Below are 18,805 nucleotides of genomic sequence, written 5' to 3'. Positions count from 1 at the left end.
CAATTCGGTACTTGCAGAGTGATGTCGGCAGATGCCAGCGACAGAATGAAATGTGACGCTCGATGCTAATGACTCGTTTTACACCGACTGACATTGTAGTGCGATGGATCATCAACATCCTGCAGTGAGCTTTGTGAGGTCACTAAAATAAATGATCCTTCACGGGCGGCAGATTCCCTCACACTCCTCTGTGGTTTCCTGAAGCCGCTGAGATTCAACTCCATCGAGAGGAGAGCCCGACGGATTCATCGGTTGGCTGCTGAAAACAGCCGATGTGAGACTTTCACCGATCTGAGTCAAGATGTCCTCCGTTCGCTGGGAAGTGTCGACATCCCGACTATCACACAAGTCGAAAGATTCTCCACATGAATCTCAAACAGTCGGACTTTATCGAGGGGTTTTAGGTCCAGACGACATTTTGGCTTATTTCTATTAAGGATAAATTCAAAATGACAGCTGAGGCATTTCGGTCAACGCTTTATAAACCCACAAATGAAAAACTGAAGTATAAGCGATCATTGGAACAACAGCAACAAGAAGACGACAGCCAGGCCTGTTGATAATCGTCCTTCTCGTTTCTTTCCTCCTCCCTTCCTCCTCTGTCCCCCGCTTCAGCTCTCCTCCACTCCTCCACTCCTCCACTCCTCCCTCCGCCTCGCTCCTCTCATCTTCTAAGACTATAATCACCGGGCTTACGCTTCACTGTCAGCTCCTCGGTGCCAGCGTGTGCGCCTGCGTTCCTGCACGCACGCTGGATGTGTGCGTGTTTTCTAATCTCATGCACGAACACATGCACACATGCATCTTCACATGTTCCACAGGCAGACACATACAGGGTGGTCGAACCCCCCCCAGTGTGTGTCTGTGTGTGTGTGTGTGCGTGCGCTAAGATTGCGACTCTCACTCTGAGTGAATATGATAATTGTGTTGTTTGTATAATCAGTTTATTTCTGGTTGGAGCAGATTGTAACATTCAGATTTTGGGGGTCTGTATATTACCGGCTGTGTTTGAAGACGCCAGCAGAATCAAGGAAGGATCAACATTTATAAATATTTAGTTAGAAGTTTTGTTTGTTTGTTTGTCTCGTGTTAGAGGAGAATGTGACGTCATTTAGTCGCATGGATGCAAACAATGCAGGTTTCAAACTGTAAAGAAAATCACATTTGTAACTAGTTTAATTTTATTTAGTGAGTATCACCATGCACCACTATTTTGATTAATCCAGCTGTCTACTACATTTCCTCGACTTTACTCTCCAAGTCTATTTTCCTTTGATTCTTGCCTCCACGTCAACGTCCATCTGATTAATCTGTCCGTCCACCAGAGAAGACACTTTACTACACGAGGTTCATGTCAAAAACCTGGAGACGCTTCCTGTCTCACGCCCACATGTTGGATCCACACACACTCTGTTTGTAAACGAGTGGATTTTTAGAATCAAACCTGTAGAGTGACGTGTTTTTCCACATTTCACGAGTATCTGGTCATAAAGAAACTGTGTATTATAGAAACAGCTCCTCATTATCTCTCTCTCTCTCTCTCTCTCTTGTCTTCTCTGTCCCCCCCCCCCCCCCCCCCTCAGATCACCAGAAGCTGGAGCGAGAGGCTCGGATTTGTCGCCTGTTGAAACATCCAAACATCGGTGAGGAGACGTCTTCCTCTTCCTGCTCCTCTCACCAGCAGATTCACATACGTTCTGTTTATTAATCACAAAATATGTCACATTTAAAAAAAAGATAATAATTGCAAGTATATTGCAATACATGTAGGAACAAATAATGAGACATTTTAATTATAAAGTGACTGAAGAGATGATAATTAGAAAAATATACTGTGTAATACACATATTTAACGTAATATCCATCATAAACCCTCAATTATGCAGAGTATATATATGATGTCTGAATTATTATGACTCCCTGTGGTTTCTCCCCCCCTCAAACACTCTCACTCCCTCGTTCTCCCTCTCTCTCCTTCTGCTCTTTTATCCTCCTTTAGTTAAAATGCAACAGTGCTATTTAGAAATGTTCTTTAGAAACAGACGTTTATCTTTCAATCTGTTCAATCCTTCTCTTCCAGTTCGTCTTCATGACAGTATATCAGAGGAGGGCTTCCACTACCTCCTGTTTGACCTGTAAGTCATCCTCCTCTTCCTCTCTCCTCATTTCTCTCCTCTTCCTCTCTCCTCATTTCTCTCCTCTTCCTCTCTCCTCATTTCTCTCCTCATCCTCTTGTCTTCCCGTCTTCTCATTCCTCTCCTCTCCTCACCTCTCCTCTCCTCTCCTCTTCCTTTACTCTGATTGATCTCCTCTCCTCTCCTCTTTTCCTCCTCTCTTTTCTTTTTCTGTCCTCTCCTCTCCTCTTCCCTTCCTCCCTTCTCTTTTCTCTCCTCCTTCTCTCTTTTCTTTTATCTACTCTCCTCTTCTCTTCCTCTCTTCTCTTCTCCTTTTCTCTCCTCTCCCTATCTTTTCATTTCTCTTCTCTCCTCTTCTCTTTTCTCTCCTCTTCCTCTCTTTTCTTTTATCTACTCTCCTCTTCTTTTCCTCTCTTCTCTTCTATTCTCTTTTCTCTCCTCTCCCTCGCTTTTCATTTCTCTCCTCTTCTCTTCTCTTTTTCTCTCCTTTCCCTCTCTTCTGTTTTCTCTCCTCTTCTCCTCTTCTCTTCTCATTTCTCTCCGCTCCTCTGCTCTACCCCGCTCCTTCTCCCTCCTCCACCTCAATTCATCACCCTTCTCTACGTATGCAATTACATAACTCTCTCCTATATTTGCCCCCCCACACCCCCCCACCCTGCACCCCCAAACACCACCCACTCCCTCCACATCCGTCTCTCGGCAATTCCCTCTAGTTTCCATGGTAACGATGTGATGGGGAGGGGGAGGACCGGAAGATTTTGGAGGGGAGGGTGTGGGGGGGGGGGGGGGGGGGGGGGGTACAGCAGGAAACATGAGATGAAGAAGGAATCCTTGCTTTGATGATTTTATACCCCCACCCGCCCCGACCTTCCTCCTAAGCGTCCCACTTTTATTAAACCTGTGTCTCTCTCTCTTTCTTTGTGTGTTTTTGTGTGTGTGTTTTTGTGTGTGTGTGTGTGTGTGTGTGTGTGTGTGTGTGTGTGTGTGTGTGTGTGTGTGTGTGTGTGTGTGTGTGTGTGTGTGTGTGTGTGTGTGTGTGTGTGTGTGTGTGTGTGAGCGCAGGGTGACCGGAGGTGAACTGTTCGAGGACATCGTAGCCAGAGAATATTACAGCGAGGCCGACGCCAGGTAGGAGCTCCACCCCTGTGTGTGTCAGAGGACTTCACCTCGTCCCTAAAGCTGCTCTGTGTCCTCCGTCCTCTCCTCTGTGTCTGTCTTTCCTCTTAGTGCTGCTTATTTCTCCTCTACTCTCCTCTATACCCCTCTCCTCTATACCCCTCCTCCCTTTTTCTTTCCCTCCGTCTCTCCATCCTCTCCTCGAAGCTGCTCTCCTTTCTCTTTTCATTGCCATACATTCACAACTCTTCTTTTTCACTCGTCCTCCGTCCCTCGCTTCTTCTTTTCACATCTATGCCACAGTGCAGTTCACCTCTCACACTGACACTGGAGACACCTTCATTTCCAATCCAGGGTTTGACCAACATGGGTTTTCAAGGCCTCAGCGGATTGTTATAAATCAGCTTTTCAGATGTGTGAAGTCTGGTGAATGTTTTCAACCATAAAAGCCCCAAAAATCAGTCAGAGCTGAGGATGAAAAGCTGTTAAGACTCAAAATCTCAAATTCAAAATTGAAAGTGCACCGCAAGGCTACTATATTTGTTCAAAATAAAGTTAATAGGGAATTCTGGATTTGTGGGTGTGTAAATAAATACCACAGTCCAAGAAATATCCACCGAAAAGTCGTTGTGCAGTGTCTGAAGTATCTGTGGATCTTTTGAGACCGATACCAACAGGTCCCAGTCTTAGTCATTTTTCCTCTGTGGGCAGAGCGTCACATCTCCCACAGAGGAACACCATCAGGTTCCAGAGCTTAGAAAACCATTCAGCAGCTCGTTGTCCAATCCCTCCGTCAGTCTTCGGCTCTTACAAGTAAGGACAACCATTGAAGTCCATACGTTGTCCCCCATGTTTCTCCGTCTTCCTGCACCGACCCAAGTCTCCACCAGACTCGAGAGTGAGACTTCCTGTTGAGCAGAACATGTGTAACGCTGCCACACTTTTGGAAAAGACCCCAGAATAACAATCATAGGCTTTTATTGTTGAAACATAGCAGGTATTTAACTGTCGCAGTTGCCCCATCAGTTTACATTGCCCTGTTGTGACTTCTGGCAAAGACGATTTGTTCATTTGCACACCCACAACTATAACAGCAGGACCCAGACTGAAACTAACAGGAAGTCCCACTTTGTTTCCAGAGAAGAAACGTAGTCTCTATAGAAAGCTAAATAGATCAGGAGGCTGGAAACTCTGAACCCCCGGATGCAGCAGTGATGAAAGCAGCTTCATTGCCTTATTAATGTTTGTTGTGGCTCTAACAAACTCTTATGGGTCAAAACCTCGAGTAGTTTTCTTTTTAAATGATCCAATTATCTCGGCTGGTGCAGTTGATGCAGAGTTCACCCCCGATGCCGATGATCCCCTTTACTCAAACAGCGGGGGGGGGGGGTAAAAACAAGCAGTACTTCTCTCTTTCCTTTCATTCAGCCCCCTCTTCTGTCCTGTCTGTTCCACCAGTGTGTTGTTTCAGACCTCACTCCCACCTCTCAGGCTGACTCATGCACACACACACACACACACACACACACACACACACACACAGCTCACTTTGGTGGAAGAGGAAACGGAGAAGTGATGGGTGGACAGACAAGAGACTGGAGAGAAGAGTGGGAGAGAGACGAGAGAACGACAGTTGTGATCTGAGTGTTTCGTCCAATCAGCAGAGGAGTAGTGAAACTGAACAATCGGAGAAACTCCAAACTAAATGACATTTTGTTTTAAAAAGTCTTAAATATCTCCTTACGGCTAAATACAGAATGAGCTCTTTAATTTTTTCTTGACTGTCCAGATGAGGTCATGTGGTCAAAGCCGGAGAGACGCTTAATATAGAAAATCTGACTTTACAGATCTGGATGAAGATCATTTAAAACAATAGATGTGGCTTCTCTCCAAGACACTTACCTCTTTAAGAAGTTATTACTGCTTCTCTTATTAAATGCACATATTTCATATTGACTCTTTATTGTATATATCCACACATAATGTTCCATATAATGTAGTCGTGGTCTGAGCCAGTAGCAATCTGAGCTTATACGAAACCAACAAACTCAATCAATTTCAACACGGGATTTTATATTAGAATAAATATAACAAAGAAAATAATTAAAGTTTCCCAGTCCTGTCTGTTGGTTTATTGGATGTTTCCAGTTCCTCCCCAGTAACCAGAACAAATAACATAAATCAGGTGATAAGCTATCCATAGATTTCCATTACTTATTCACACGTAAATTCCATAAATAAAAGATTCATCATTTTCCCGGCAGTAGTTTCTTCATATAAATCCTGTGATTGCCTCTCTGTGTTGAGGTCGACATATGAGATGAAACGAGATTAGAGCTCATCCGTCTTATTTCTCTGGGAGCAGTTGAAATGTGATGGGTTTGATATTAAATCTTTGTCATTAATCCTTCACTGGTCCTGGATCTTTCTGCTGCTGCACCTCAGGGAACCTGCAGCACGTCTTATTCACAGGGTGGTCATGTTATTGCCTGATGATGCTGAGGAGCTTCTGATTTATCGTGGATTAGTAACTGGGTCCAGCTCTGATATCTTTGTGTGTGGAGCAGTTTGAGTTTTAGCAGTGAGGATATATGAAGGTCAGGAAAGAATCCATTAAGTTACTGGTGCGGGTCTGGATCAGGGGGCGAAACCAGTAAATCACTCAGTTTAACATTTCGAGGGATTTTCACTGATTTCCTAGACAATAGTGAATGGATGTTGATGAAGAAGATATTGGGCACATTTATGGAACTGATCTCTATGAACGTCTTGATTGAAATATTATTGGAATTTGGTGATTGCTGCCTCTCCTGCCCACTTTTTAACCCTTTCAGTGCTTAGTCCTCGCTCAGTGACAAACACACACACACACACACACACACACGCACTCACACACACACTAGCCTTATCCCTCACTTCTGAATGTCAGTCATTCAGGCCACTGCCCCCCCCCCCCATCCTCCCTTGGAGACCAGTAAGAAGTGGGACTTTAATTAGCCACAGTAATTGGTCTCTGTCCCTCACAGACACACACACACACACACACACCACACACACACACACTCAGTCAGGCACACAGATCACTGCGCTGCATCTCAACTCGCCGCCCTCTGTTTCAGTCCATCAGAGTTTTTCTTGGTGTGCGAGTGGATGGAGGATAAAATGAGGAGAGTGATTGTCACATGAAGCAGATTCCAGGAATTGAACTTGACTTCAGGAGCAGACAGGTTCAAAAGCAAAGTCACAGAGAGATGTTTCTATAGAGTCATGGACCTTTTGTGTTTCCAGTAATTGAAATTGTTTAAATCCTCTTCACATCCCGATACCAATCGATAAATTGAATTGAGTCAATGAGTCGTGGAAACCTCTTCTAGCAGTTGTCAGCCAGTCCGCGTTCCTGTGTTTTTGGGGGCGTGGCTTTAACGCGAGGGCCAATGGGAGGAGGTGGGACATCTGTTGCAGGTGTGTAAGTGCTCTTGCTCAGTTCTCCAGGATTACCAACCCTCACTTTAAAATCTCTGATGCTTTTTTCCTTGAATAGTTTAGGCTTTAGTTTTCTGTTTTCACTTCGTCTCTTTTCCTCCTCACGTACACTTCAGTTGTTACACGTCACCGACACCGTGGCAGGAAACTGGACTCTGAGCCGCTCTGATCCTCATTGGTTCAAAAACACTGAGCTTTAGTGTTGAGAGCGATCACAGACACAGCAGAGGAACAGACGCTGCCCTCTCTTGACACTGGCTCTGTATTTCATTTGCCTCCCACTATCACTTCACTGGCCTGCAGAGAACAGTGGGACGTTGTAGTTCAAAGTGCTGAGCAAGTCACTTCTTCTTCTTCTTTTTCAACTTCTTCTTCTTCTTCTTCTTCTTCTTCTTCTTCTTCTTCTTCTTCTTCTTCTTCTTCTTCCTCGTCGCCTCTTTCTCCCGACCAGGAGTCCAAAAACCAGACGAGTCCCGTGGAAGGACATGATGCTCTTAGACAGAGACGCACACACAAATGTACAAACAAAGAAGTGGAGGTGGAGCTGAATCCCATCAACACAATAAATGATGTTACCGGAATAATAATAATAAACTTTATTGATGTAGCAGCTTTCAAAACACAGTTACGAGCTGCTTTCCAAGTTAAAAGGCAAAATAGGAAAAACAGTTAAAAAGCAATTTGAAGATCATAAAGCTCTCGGGCACGGAACAGTTTTTCAATTCACACGGTTTCTTTGTGCAGCTCGTTCTCCGTCATACATCACTCACACACACAGCCGTCAGTAAGATGGGGTAGTGTAATCATTTTCTACATGTTTATGAGCGAGCGTGTTCATATCTCTCCCTCTCTCTCTCTCTGATTCTCTCTCTCTCTCTCAGTCCTCCCACTCACTAGACGCTGTGTGGGTGAGGAAGCTGCAGGTCTCCTTGTGCCATTAGTCACATATTCCACACATTATACCTGCTCATTGCACCAACACACACACACACACACACAGTGAGGTATGTGTATCCCTTTATAGTGAACACACCGATGTGTTAGTGATGGAAAAATAGCATCAGCCCACCAGTCTTCTATGATTCAGTCTCATCCCGTACACGAGTGGTTCATCTCTGTCATGTCGTCTTATCGCTCTCTGCTCTTCCATCTTCCTCTCTTCTCTTTCACAACCTGTCACTTTATCTGAATTTCCTCGTCCTCTCCTCGTCCTCCTGTCTTCCTCTGCTCTCCTCTTCCTCGTCCTCCTCTTCCTCCTCCTCCTCCTCCTCCTCCTCTTCCTCTCCCTCTCTCTGTGTGGTTCTGATGTTTTCTCCGGTCTGGCAGGTTGTTCTGTTTCCCGTCTGTCTTGTTCAAAAAAACAAAAACCAAAACAAAACGTTTTTGTCTCCTCCACCTACATTCACCCTCACATCACTCGCCTTGACACCTGGATCTGCATCAATCTCCCTCTCCTCCTTCTCCTCTTCCTCCTCTTCCACCTATAATCCATCCTCATCCTCATCCCCCTCCCTTCTCCTCTCTCTCTCTCTCTGTCACTTGACCTCCTCTAATCCAACCTGTCATCTTGAATTTTTGTCGTGTTCACCTGACGTTGGCCGGGCTCGTCACTCCTGTTCACCTGTCATCCTGTCTCCTCCCCTCCACCCTCCTCCCTCCCATCTCCCCCCACCTTCACCCCTCTCTGTATATCCATCCATCCATCCCTCCACCCCCCCCCCCTCTCTCTGTTTTGTCTTCACAGTCACTGTATCCATCAGATTCTAGACAGTGTCCATCACATTCACCAACATGACATAGTGCACAGGGACTTGAAGGTTAGTATGTGTAGAGGAGCACCTGCATCCCTCACCTCTCCCTTCCCCCGACAACCTTTGCCTGCTTCCTTTCCTTCCTCCGTCCCTTTCCTCTGCTCCTTCCTTCCTTCCTTCTTTCTTTCCCTCCCTCCTTCCTTCTTTCTTTCCCTCCTCCTCCGTCTCGTCTGTTTGTGTCAGTCGCTGGTCTGATGTCCGCCTCGTCTCTTGAATGCTCTTATGTCTTATGTTTCCTTTCTACTTTGTTTTTCTAATGTATGATATTTTGATGTTAATTGGAGGAGCCCTGGCCGGCCGCACCTAGCCCCCCCCCCCCCCCCCCCCCCCCTACTCCATCCGCCCTCCCACTCCTCCCCCTTTTCGCTCCTTTTACAAACAACTACATGACAAACGCCCCTGTTGTTGCATCGGCTGACAATCAGATCAAACAACGCATGAGCCTTGTACACAAACACACACACACACACACACAGACACAGTCAACCCCCCACTGAGCACACAACCTTCTGCTGGTGTAATAAATATCCAGTGTTTACACGTTGAACGTACAACCATCAATTTCTCCCACAAGGCTAATTTAAAAAGAAACTGATGTATTTATTCTGTGTTTCATTGATTTTATTTTGTCCTCCCACCCTGCGCCTCCGCAACTCAGGCTTTAAATAATTTTATTGAATTGTATTGATCCTGTATTTTCCAGAGTACGTCTTTATAAAGCAGAAGCTAAAAGAACAGAATCAAGAGATGTGATGCATCTTCTAGTTTCATCATCAACACACACAAATCGCCCAACTTTCCTGCTGTATTCTCACACTGGCTCAAACACTGCATGTCTTAAAACAGCTACACACACACACTGAGCTCAACACACTGCATGCACACCCACACACACAGCAACACATTCATGTATTAACGAGGAAGATAAAGTTGTTATGGCCTCGACCGCACATTTACAGACACGTGCTCACGTTGTGTTTTCGCCGATCCCCCGACACACGGCTCTTGGTTTCTGGGCTGTCGATGTGAGCTGTAGTATTTATTCATCCGGAGACCTTTAGAAAGAAGACACAGGATTCTGATTTACAGCCCTGAACTTTACAGCTCATACCACGAGTCCGTCTTACTCCTGCGCTCGCTCTCTCACTCTCTGTGTCTCTCCCTCCCTCTCTTCCTCTCTCCCATGTTATGATACTTCGCAGACTGGCCACACACTTGTTATTAGCTGTTAGCTGTGAGTGAGACCAGAGGGTGGATTTATTAATTTTAACAAACTCAGAAACACACAAACATCCAAACCAACCTGGCTCTGAACTCTGACTGATGGTTTTTGACCTGGTCGGTGCACAGGAAGCAGACATGCAGGCTTTTATCCACGCAACCAACATCCCCAACAGGTGCTTCTGTGTGTGTGTGTGTGTGTGTGTGTGTGTGTGTGTCAGTGTGTGTGTGTATGCTTCTCTGTATCACGCCTACCATAGCTGCACCCAGACGTATTCATGGCCCTATGCACACATGTACATGTTGTCTCTCGCATTATAATTATAAAGATAACTTCTTCTCATGCTCAGATATACTTATACTCACAACTCTGTCACACACACACACACACACAGACACACACACCGGGAGGCTAACTGACATCAGAATGAATGACAGCTGGTTCCTGCAGAGGGAGCAGACACAATCAAGGATTAAATGTTGGTAATTTGAACAATGACTCCATCCAGTCCGTCCCTCACCTCCTTCATCAACTTCCTCCCCCTCCTCTTCCTCCTCTCCCTCCTCTCCCTCCTCTCTGCCACCTTCTCACACCTCGTTTCTTCTGCTGATACATGGAGGGACGTGGTGTATCTAGAACCACCTGAAGCCAGATGATCAAGAAGAGCACTTCCTCGGATGTTCTCATCTAGCGAGAACAGAGAACATATAGTGTGAAGAACTTAGAGTTTATCTCTTGGTCACTTTGCTGAATGAATTGAATCAAAGGAATCTTCATCTCGCTCTGACCTCACAGCTCCAGCCAACGCTGAAAAACCTGAGGATGTGTTTTTCTCAGATCGTCTTTTATGATGGACGATCAGGAGGAGCACACCAGACACATGAAGCTTTCAGGAGCTGTCAAGTCGTCCATTTTTATCTACAGTCTATGATCGTGATGTATATAGAAACCTGATTGACTTCTTCTTCATGATCTCGGGTGCTTTGCGTAGCTGAAGGCCATAAAAGGCAAAGTGACAGTGGAGGCCTTTGAACCCTCTTGTACCCGTCATACCTCCTCCCACCTTCCTCCCCTCCCCCCCTCCCCCACCCCCCTGGCCTGTGCACGGGATCGTAACACTGCTCAGACTAACATGCGACCTCCTCGCCTCCCCCCCCCCTCCCCTTGGTGTTTGCATGCAGTCATTGCATCCAGCAGATCCTGGAGGCGGTGCTTCACTGCCATCAAATGGGCGTGGTGCACCGGGACCTGAAGGTGAGTGAAGGGTGTGGGGGGGGGTCACCTCTGTTGTCCCTTGATTGAACATGTGATTTGTGTCAGCGGGTTTTGTGGGTGTGTTATTTGTGTAGTCAGTGTGTGTGTGTGTGTGTCGGATAAGTTATTGAGAATCTGTTTGTAACGTTGTTGACTCGATGACACTTTCACAGCCGGAGGAATTAGGGAGGGCTTTGGATTCTGATTCCAGGAGACATATTGTGCTTTTTCAGTATTTCTTTTCTCTAGTGTGCAAAAGAGGTTAGAGCTGAAATGTTTAACAACCAATTAGAGCAGACTTGGCTCTATCAGGAGGCGGGGCCTTAAAGAGACAGGAGCCCAAACCAAGCGTTTCAGACAGAGGCTGAAAAGATGAGCTGCAGCAACAGGACAGTTTGAGGACAGTGATGTAGTTTATTGACATTAGAGCATGTGAACATTTTCAAGTGGATATTTTGGGGTTGTTTCCCAATGTCACAGCATAAACACAGATTCACATGGTGCTTCAACTTCAGTCGACAGTGCAGACTTGAAACTCTGTGTTTCGGGGAATGCAAAGACAGCGATTTAATTTGTCTTAGTGTTTTCTGAACATAAGAGCATACTAATAATAAACCTTTCAAGTAATGACACAAATTAAAATGATGAACCTGAATGTGAGCAGAATACGTCTCCTTCAAAAAACAGATTTAATGTATTACAGTCTAGCTAATAGTTGGTTGTACAATAAGAGTTCTTACCTGTTCTGGACTGGAAACCTCAGCTTGGTCACTTCTTTGCACCAGGTTGTCGTCAGTGCACAGACGACCCTTTCAGTTTCTTGTTGTTGATGGATCTATTTGAAGTTGGCCCTTGGAGGATCCTTGGATGTGACCTCTGGTTCATTCAGAGAGAGACTGTGAAATGAGGCTTTTGATTAACAGTTTACTTTCATGGCCTCGACAGATCATTTAATGACCCTCAGTGCTTCAGCAGCCGTCAATTAGCTTCTGATGTTGTGTCATCTGTTTGTATTGGCTGTTGGTGACATTAGGTATATTTTTCAAGGTTGGAAACTGAGTACCAGTAGCTAATTTTGAACTGGTTTCTTTAAACTGTGGCATTGCTTAAAACTTGTCTCTACTAGACTTCTATCCAGGACATGTGTCACGTGGTTCAGACGATGTTTTGCTCTCAAGGATTGTGACTGTGTTTGATACTGTTTGAGCTTATATATATATATAAATCTGTTTCCAGGATGTCTTATCTTGTACCTGTTAGGGTTTTATTTTTATTTTTATGTGCATGCCTGTTTGTTGCATCTTCAGCGGTGCACGTCTTCTATGCAAATGTCAGTCCCGGCATTCCAGCAGAGACGTGTTGTGTTTATCAGAACTGTTGTGGCTATTTCTTTATTTAGCCGACACGCCTATCTGGTTTCACACCCAGGCATCGTGGAGCATTTCATGCAATAGGTCATAGTGTGATGACTGAGGACAGCCTGGGTGACAAGATCCCTCAAATTAGGAACTGGGTTATGACAGATGAGATGACAACACAGCCAACAGATTTATATGTGCGCCAAAGAGGTGGTAACACCATATAGCCCTGTACTGTACAGAATATACAGCAGATATATTAACTAATAAAGACGCTTTTTTATTGGTTTATTAAAAATCTAAAGTGTGTTGTTTGTATATAGTAATAGATTCAATGAAAATAGACAGAATTGAAAAAATGTAATTGCTTTATTAAGTTAAACTTTAATTGTGTTAAAGACAGAAAAGTGTAGATAACTGAATCTTTGTTTACTGAAATGTTCCTTTTTTAAACACACAGTTAAACAGGTTAAATTAGAAATCCAAGTATATATAATCCATATACAGTTGCTTTAGGTGTCTTTATTCATCTTTACACACTAGAATGTTCCTCAGTCGAGCGCAAACCTCCAACAAGTCAATTAAATTTATCAAGCTGCACCAACGTTCACAGATTTATAGAAACCAGTCTCCTAAATTTGCTTATTTTTAAGATCCATAAATTAATCCAAGGGAAATTGGTGAAAATGTCTCACAATGTAAAATAAATGTGGACAATAGAAATAGAATAATAATAATAAACATGACTTCAAATCAGGGTTTAATCAGCCAATTTCTATCTACGTCCCTGCCGCTCTCATTAGGAATTAATCTGGAGGAATAGAAAGAGAGAGAGACAGAGAGAGAGAGAGAGAGAGAAAACTGGGAATCCTTCCATTAGAAACACCCACTCATGACCTGCTCTCTCTCTCTTTCATACGTGTTCCTCTCTGTGTCGCTCGGCCTCAGTGTCACTGCTCAGCTGGGTCTTCATGACCGAGCGTTGATCATATGTAAAACAATCCGATGGGAATCACTGTTGTAAAGTCTGAACTCGTGGCCCTGGATGTTTTTACCTTGTGTTTATTATTCACCTCTTTGATAAAAGCGCTCACCTCATCAGAATCTCCACCCACGTTTTCACCGATTTATTTTTACCGCTCTGGTTTTGGCGAGTTCTAACAAAAGAGTGAATCCTGAACGAGGTGGTGGAGCTGAGGATGTGACGACCCGAGGGAGCCTCAGGATTCCAGCTTCACTCACTCACTCACTCTCTTCTTCTCCTTTACACTCAAAGGCTGTCAAAGCTGACTTTTGAGTATCTGAGATTTAAACCCACAGTTTTTTCTGTTGCCTCCAAACGAATTAGCTGAGGGGAGAGAGAGCAGAGGGAGGACGGCCGAGGATGAAAAACACGCTGCTGCAGTGCAGAGCGACAGAGACGCAGCCTAAATATAACTCACACACACTTGTTTTGCACGGTGGTGCATTTCAGGAAAGTTTCAGGAAGGAAAAAGAGAGCATCTACTGACACGAGAACAGATCTCAGGAGGAACACACTGACATTCTGTTCGGTCAGTAGAAGCTCTCAGGGAATTTAAAGATCCATTTCTGTAAGTTTCACATGGTTATTTTCAGTTTAGACAAAACGAGTTAGTAGTTTTTTACTTATACTTACATATTTTGTCTTTTCCTTTTATCTATTATAATTTTTTAATAAATATTATGGTTAAACCGTGAAATATAAGGCTGGGTGATAAAACAATAATAATTATCGCAAGATCAAAAAAGCAATGTGACATTTTTCATGATAATTATCAATATCAACTATTATGGACATCGCAAATCAGCATATCAATATATAAATATATAGGCTAGCTTGTTAACCAATAGTGGACTTTCCAAGTTATCACAACCGACTCATGGTTGCGTTTCGTGGAGCTAACCTTGTCTGTGATTTTCCAGAATCATCAATACCATGGATATAGATCAATTAAGAAAATATTCTTTATGATATTTAATCTTTCCACCGGTCATCTAGAGCTGCTGCTTTATCATAGGCCATGAAACTGAGAGAGAGAGAGAGAGAGAGAGACAGAGAGAGAGAGAGAGCAGGGACACGTGGGGATAACAACCCATTATTAGAGTCGTCCTCTGACAGAGTAATGAGGCTGGAGCTCTATCTGGGCCACAGAGATGAGCCTGTAGACCACAGCACAGGAGACGAGAAGACTTTAAACCTCTGCTGAAATGTGGACTGACTTTTGTTGTGAAGCTTCTACATGTCTGTGTGTGTGTGTTTATTTCACGTGCTGAATACGTTGCCTTGGAGTATGAACCCCAGTTTCTTGCAGATGTGCATGTGTAGCTCTCCACTCCCACCTCCTCCCTCACCAGGACAGTGAATATCCCTCATTTCAAAATGTCTGTGAAACCTCATTTGTCTCCTCTTCTCCGCTTCAGCCAGAGAACCTGCTCCTGGCGAGCAAATGTAAGAACGCTGCCGTGAAGCTGGCCGACTTCGGCCTGGCCATCGAGGTGCAGGGGGATCAGCAGGCCTGGTTCGGTAGGTACAGCTCACACAGGAGAGAATCACTTCCATGTTTTATTTTATTTTTGACCTGAAGCTATAAAGGTCTATAATGATTCTCCAGTCTTCCTGTAGACTTAATAGTAGTAGGTCAGGCGCTGAATAATCCAGAGGCTCCAACTCGGACAGTAGCGTTCACAAGCTGAGCCAGGATAGCAGCTACACAATCTGCCGCCTTGAACATGTCAATCATGTGTGTGTGTGTGTGTGTGTGTGTGTGTGTGTGTGTGTGTGTGTGTGTGTGTGTGTGTGTGTGTGTGTGTGTGTGTGTGTGTGTGTGTGTGTGTGTGTGTGTGTGTGTGTGTGTGTGTGTGTGTGTGTGTGTGTCTGCTGCAGGATTTGCTGGCACACCGGGTTACCTCTCCCCCGAGGTCCTGAGGAAGGAGGCATATGGCAAACCTGTGGACATCTGGGCCTGCGGTGAGCGACACACACACAAAGTCACACGTGGCGCTGAATGGCTTTTCCTACATTTTTCAACAATGTGTGTGTGTGTGTGTGTGTGTGTCTCAGGGGTGATCCTCTACATCCTGCTGGTGGGTTACCCCCCTTTCTGGGATGAGGACCAGCACAAGCTGTACCAGCAGATCAAGGCTGGGGCCTACGATGTGAGTCTCCTCCTCTCGTCTCCTTTCCTCTATCCTCCTCTCGTCTCCTCTCCTCTCGTCTTCTCTTGTTTCCTCTCCTCTCTTCTCCTCTCCTCTCATTTCCTCTCCTTTCCTCCCACTGGCCTTGCTCCCGTCTGGTAGCGGTTACATAACTCAAGTCACCACATTCATATTCTCTCACGTTCAGCTCCGCACCAAATGAGAGGCTTGAGTCTGCAGCAGTGATTCTGAGCTCACAGGCCACAGAGCTCGGACATTTTTGTCTGAACACAAAAGGACATGATTGAATTTAAACTTCTCAACCAGTGCTTTGGGATGTTTTTTACTGGAATTGTCGAGGAACCCTCCCACAGGGGGACACAGGGGCGAAGAGGCCGACGCCACATGCACCAGCAACACCACTGGTTTCACATCTGGCCTTTGGCTGAGAGTGTTGTTTATCCTCTATCCAACCAAGAGACATAAAACACTAATGACTCCAATGTGAGATGTTAACAATATTGCTGAAGGCGGCTTTTATTAGTTCTGTTTGGGGGTGATGCACAAAAGTCAAATTAAAAAACTATTTCTATCTCGTAATGCTTAATGAGGCGGCAATTGCAAACTGACTTTCTGAATATTTTGGAATCCTGATGATGATGATGACCGTGGATCTGTTGGTCTCTTCAGTTCCCTTCTCCTGAGTGGGACACGGTGACCCCAGAGGCCAAGAACCTGATCAACCAGATGCTCACTATCAACCCAGCCAAGAGGATCACAGCTCAGGAGGCCCTCAAGCACCCGTGGGTCTGCGTAAGTGTCCCCCCCGCTCGAGACAGACGTGATCACTTGTTACACTGCTCCACACTTTAAAAACAATCTAACCTGGACAAACACGATTATCTTTGTCCTCCCTCTGTTCTCTCTCTCTCTGTGTGTGTGTCCTCTCCATCTTTCTCCTGCTCTGCCTTGTCTTCCTCCTCCCTCCAGCAACGGTCCACAGTGGCGTCCATGATGCACAGACAGGAGACCGTGGAGTGCCTGAAGAAATTCAACGCCAGGAGGAAACTCAAGGTCGGTTTGTAAACTTGACCCTCAATCAACCGTCAACTTTATTCTGTTGATGTTGTTTCTCATCATTTCGGGCTCGTGAAGAATCACTTCCTCCTTTTGGTCCAGTGATATTTTGTGATTTGTAAATGTGTAATCCAGAGATGACCCATTAGAAGTATCAGTGCCTTTCTCTACTGGCTCCCACATTTCCTTCATGCGTGGTTTCCTCCCGACACTGATTTAGTGCTGACACCGATACAACGGCTCAGCTATTTGAGCATGTGGCTGTTACCCTGCTGCTTCTGGCCGGGCCTGGCGTGGCTCGCATACCAGCACATGGCAAACTGGAAGCAGAGACACAGGTGGCGAGCGTTGGACAGTTGGACCAGCGAGCACCGACCAGTTGTCTCTGTCGCTAAAAGGACAGGAGCGCTGGGGACGCCAGACATTCAGTTACACAGTAAACAAGAAGAAACGCTAATAAAATCGTGAAAACTTGAAGTAAACACACACATATGAACGTGCCTCACTTTATATTTACAATAAATACAAAATAATGAAGATGTACATAACCAGAAATATCCCTTAGTGACGCATTAGTGTGGTTTAACCCTGTTGGATATTTAAAATAGAATTCAGATTACACATATTCCCAGTTTACATTTAACTCTCCCACACTTCTAGTTACAACTTCCCCTCAAGCTTCTTGCCTCCCACACTTCGACCCTTCGACCTGAGCTCTTAGTTCATATGAAAATAATAAGATTATTTATGGACAGATATTTGTTGATAGTCTTCAGTTTTTTCTTATTTATTTATTTGTTTATTTATATTATTCATTCATTCTTCAATCTTGATCCATGTCCCAACCGAGTTTCGTGGAAATCTATTCTTTAGTTTCTGCATAAACCTCAAAATAAACAGATAAAAGAACATGGGAACAAAAACATGATTAATCTTCTGTTTATAATATCGATTAATAATGAATCATCTGTTCATCATATAGAAGACATTGGACATTAATTCAGCTGGAGGCCAAAGAAAGCAACTGGAACAATACAGATGTATCTCCACCTGTAAAGATATTGATTTGAACTGATTTGAGTCTGGAGCTGCTGAACCACAGTTGTCTCTCTATGGTGCAGTGAGATCAGCTAATTAGATCATAAGTAAATGATCAGCCTCCACAGCTCTGGTCTATTTGCATCCCAGTGCCATTTTATAGCCCATTAAACTTTCCTCCCTTCCCGTCTGGCCCCAGTTGTCGATGCATCAATATTAAACATAAAGAGGAGTAAACAAGTCTCGGTAGTTTTCGTGTGAAGCTTGAAACAGCAAGATTACACAAAAACTACCTGACGAAATTCCACAAATCTTAGATGTTGTGTAGAAAGGATCATGGATCTTGATCAGGCAGATTTAGGAGACTGATATGTATGTGTATCAGTGTGTCATTGTGTGTGATTTGGAGCCTCGTGTGTATTCGCTCTGCTGAGTTCTATTCTTGTTTCTTTTTGATTTTCTGCTGATAAAGTCCAAGTTTCTGGTTTTCTGTGGGTGAAAGGAAAGAACTTTGCTTTGACTTTGAAAAAGCTAAAATGTTTATTTTTTATAGAAATGCCAAAAGTATAATCTCACCATTTCAAATGTTTGAAATTGAACTGCTCTGCTTTTCTCCGCAGGGGGCCATTCTCACCACCATGCTGGTTTCTCGAAATTTCTCTGGTGAGTGTTTCCTGAACATAATTCCCATATTCCACCATTATCATAAATCTGTTGGAGGACTTGTATTCATTATATTTAAAGAGCGAGCTTTCAAAAACCAAAATCTCATCTTCATTTCATCTCAGTGCAGCTTCAGTGTTTCCCTTATTTTCCTTCAGGCGCTTATTTTTCCTTAATGAGGAAATAAAACAAACTTCTATGTAACTTTAAGTGTTCTTATGAAGCAGGCATATACAAGGCCCAACAGTCCCCTTATGAAACCAGGTTTAGATTCACCAGATCTGGATTTCTATTTGGTCTGTTTTTTAACATCAAGATATATGAATATTTCTGTGAGAAACTAATTAAAAAGTTGTTCCTGGATCTGCCCTCTGATCCAGATCTGCACAGAACTTTAATAAGTTCTCTATTGACCCATAATGCATCATTCCACCAGGTTTCGTGCCAATCTGTCCAGTAGCTTTTGCGTAATCCTGCTAACGTAGAGTCAAA

General features: G+C 44.3%; 1 protein-coding gene across 3 annotated transcripts in view; it reads left to right on the top strand.

Annotated features, from left to right (window-relative positions):
• The window catches only part of camk2b1 (calcium/calmodulin-dependent protein kinase (CaM kinase) II beta 1), a 54,106-nt gene that overhangs the window by 10,035 nt on the left and 25,266 nt on the right, over window positions 1–18,805 (top strand). For 2 of the 3 annotated variants that reach the window (XM_053421389.1, XM_053421388.1), the window contains exons 3-12: window positions 1,584–1,643; window positions 2,081–2,135; window positions 3,198–3,263; window positions 8,479–8,551; window positions 14,822–14,924; window positions 15,285–15,368; window positions 15,462–15,556; window positions 16,226–16,348; window positions 16,526–16,609; window positions 18,271–18,313. In XM_053421389.1, the coding sequence (XP_053277364.1) occupies window positions 1,584–1,643; window positions 2,081–2,135; window positions 3,198–3,263; window positions 8,479–8,551; window positions 14,822–14,924; window positions 15,285–15,368; window positions 15,462–15,556; window positions 16,226–16,348; window positions 16,526–16,609; window positions 18,271–18,313 (786 nt within the window). Of the gene's footprint in view, window positions 1–1,583; window positions 1,644–2,080; window positions 2,136–3,197; window positions 3,264–8,478; window positions 8,552–10,948; window positions 11,022–14,821; window positions 14,925–15,284; window positions 15,369–15,461; window positions 15,557–16,225; window positions 16,349–16,525; window positions 16,610–18,270; window positions 18,314–18,805 lie in introns of all 3 variants that reach the window. The other variant, XM_053421390.1, reaches the window with a different exon arrangement.

Source organism: Pleuronectes platessa, chromosome 4 (genome assembly GCF_947347685.1).
Source record: "Pleuronectes platessa chromosome 4, fPlePla1.1, whole genome shotgun sequence".
In the NCBI taxonomy this organism is placed as follows: Eukaryota; Metazoa; Chordata; class Actinopteri; order Pleuronectiformes; family Pleuronectidae; genus Pleuronectes; species Pleuronectes platessa.
The sequence above is the reverse complement of the archived record's forward strand: the minus strand, read 5'-3'. Positions and strand labels throughout refer to the sequence as shown.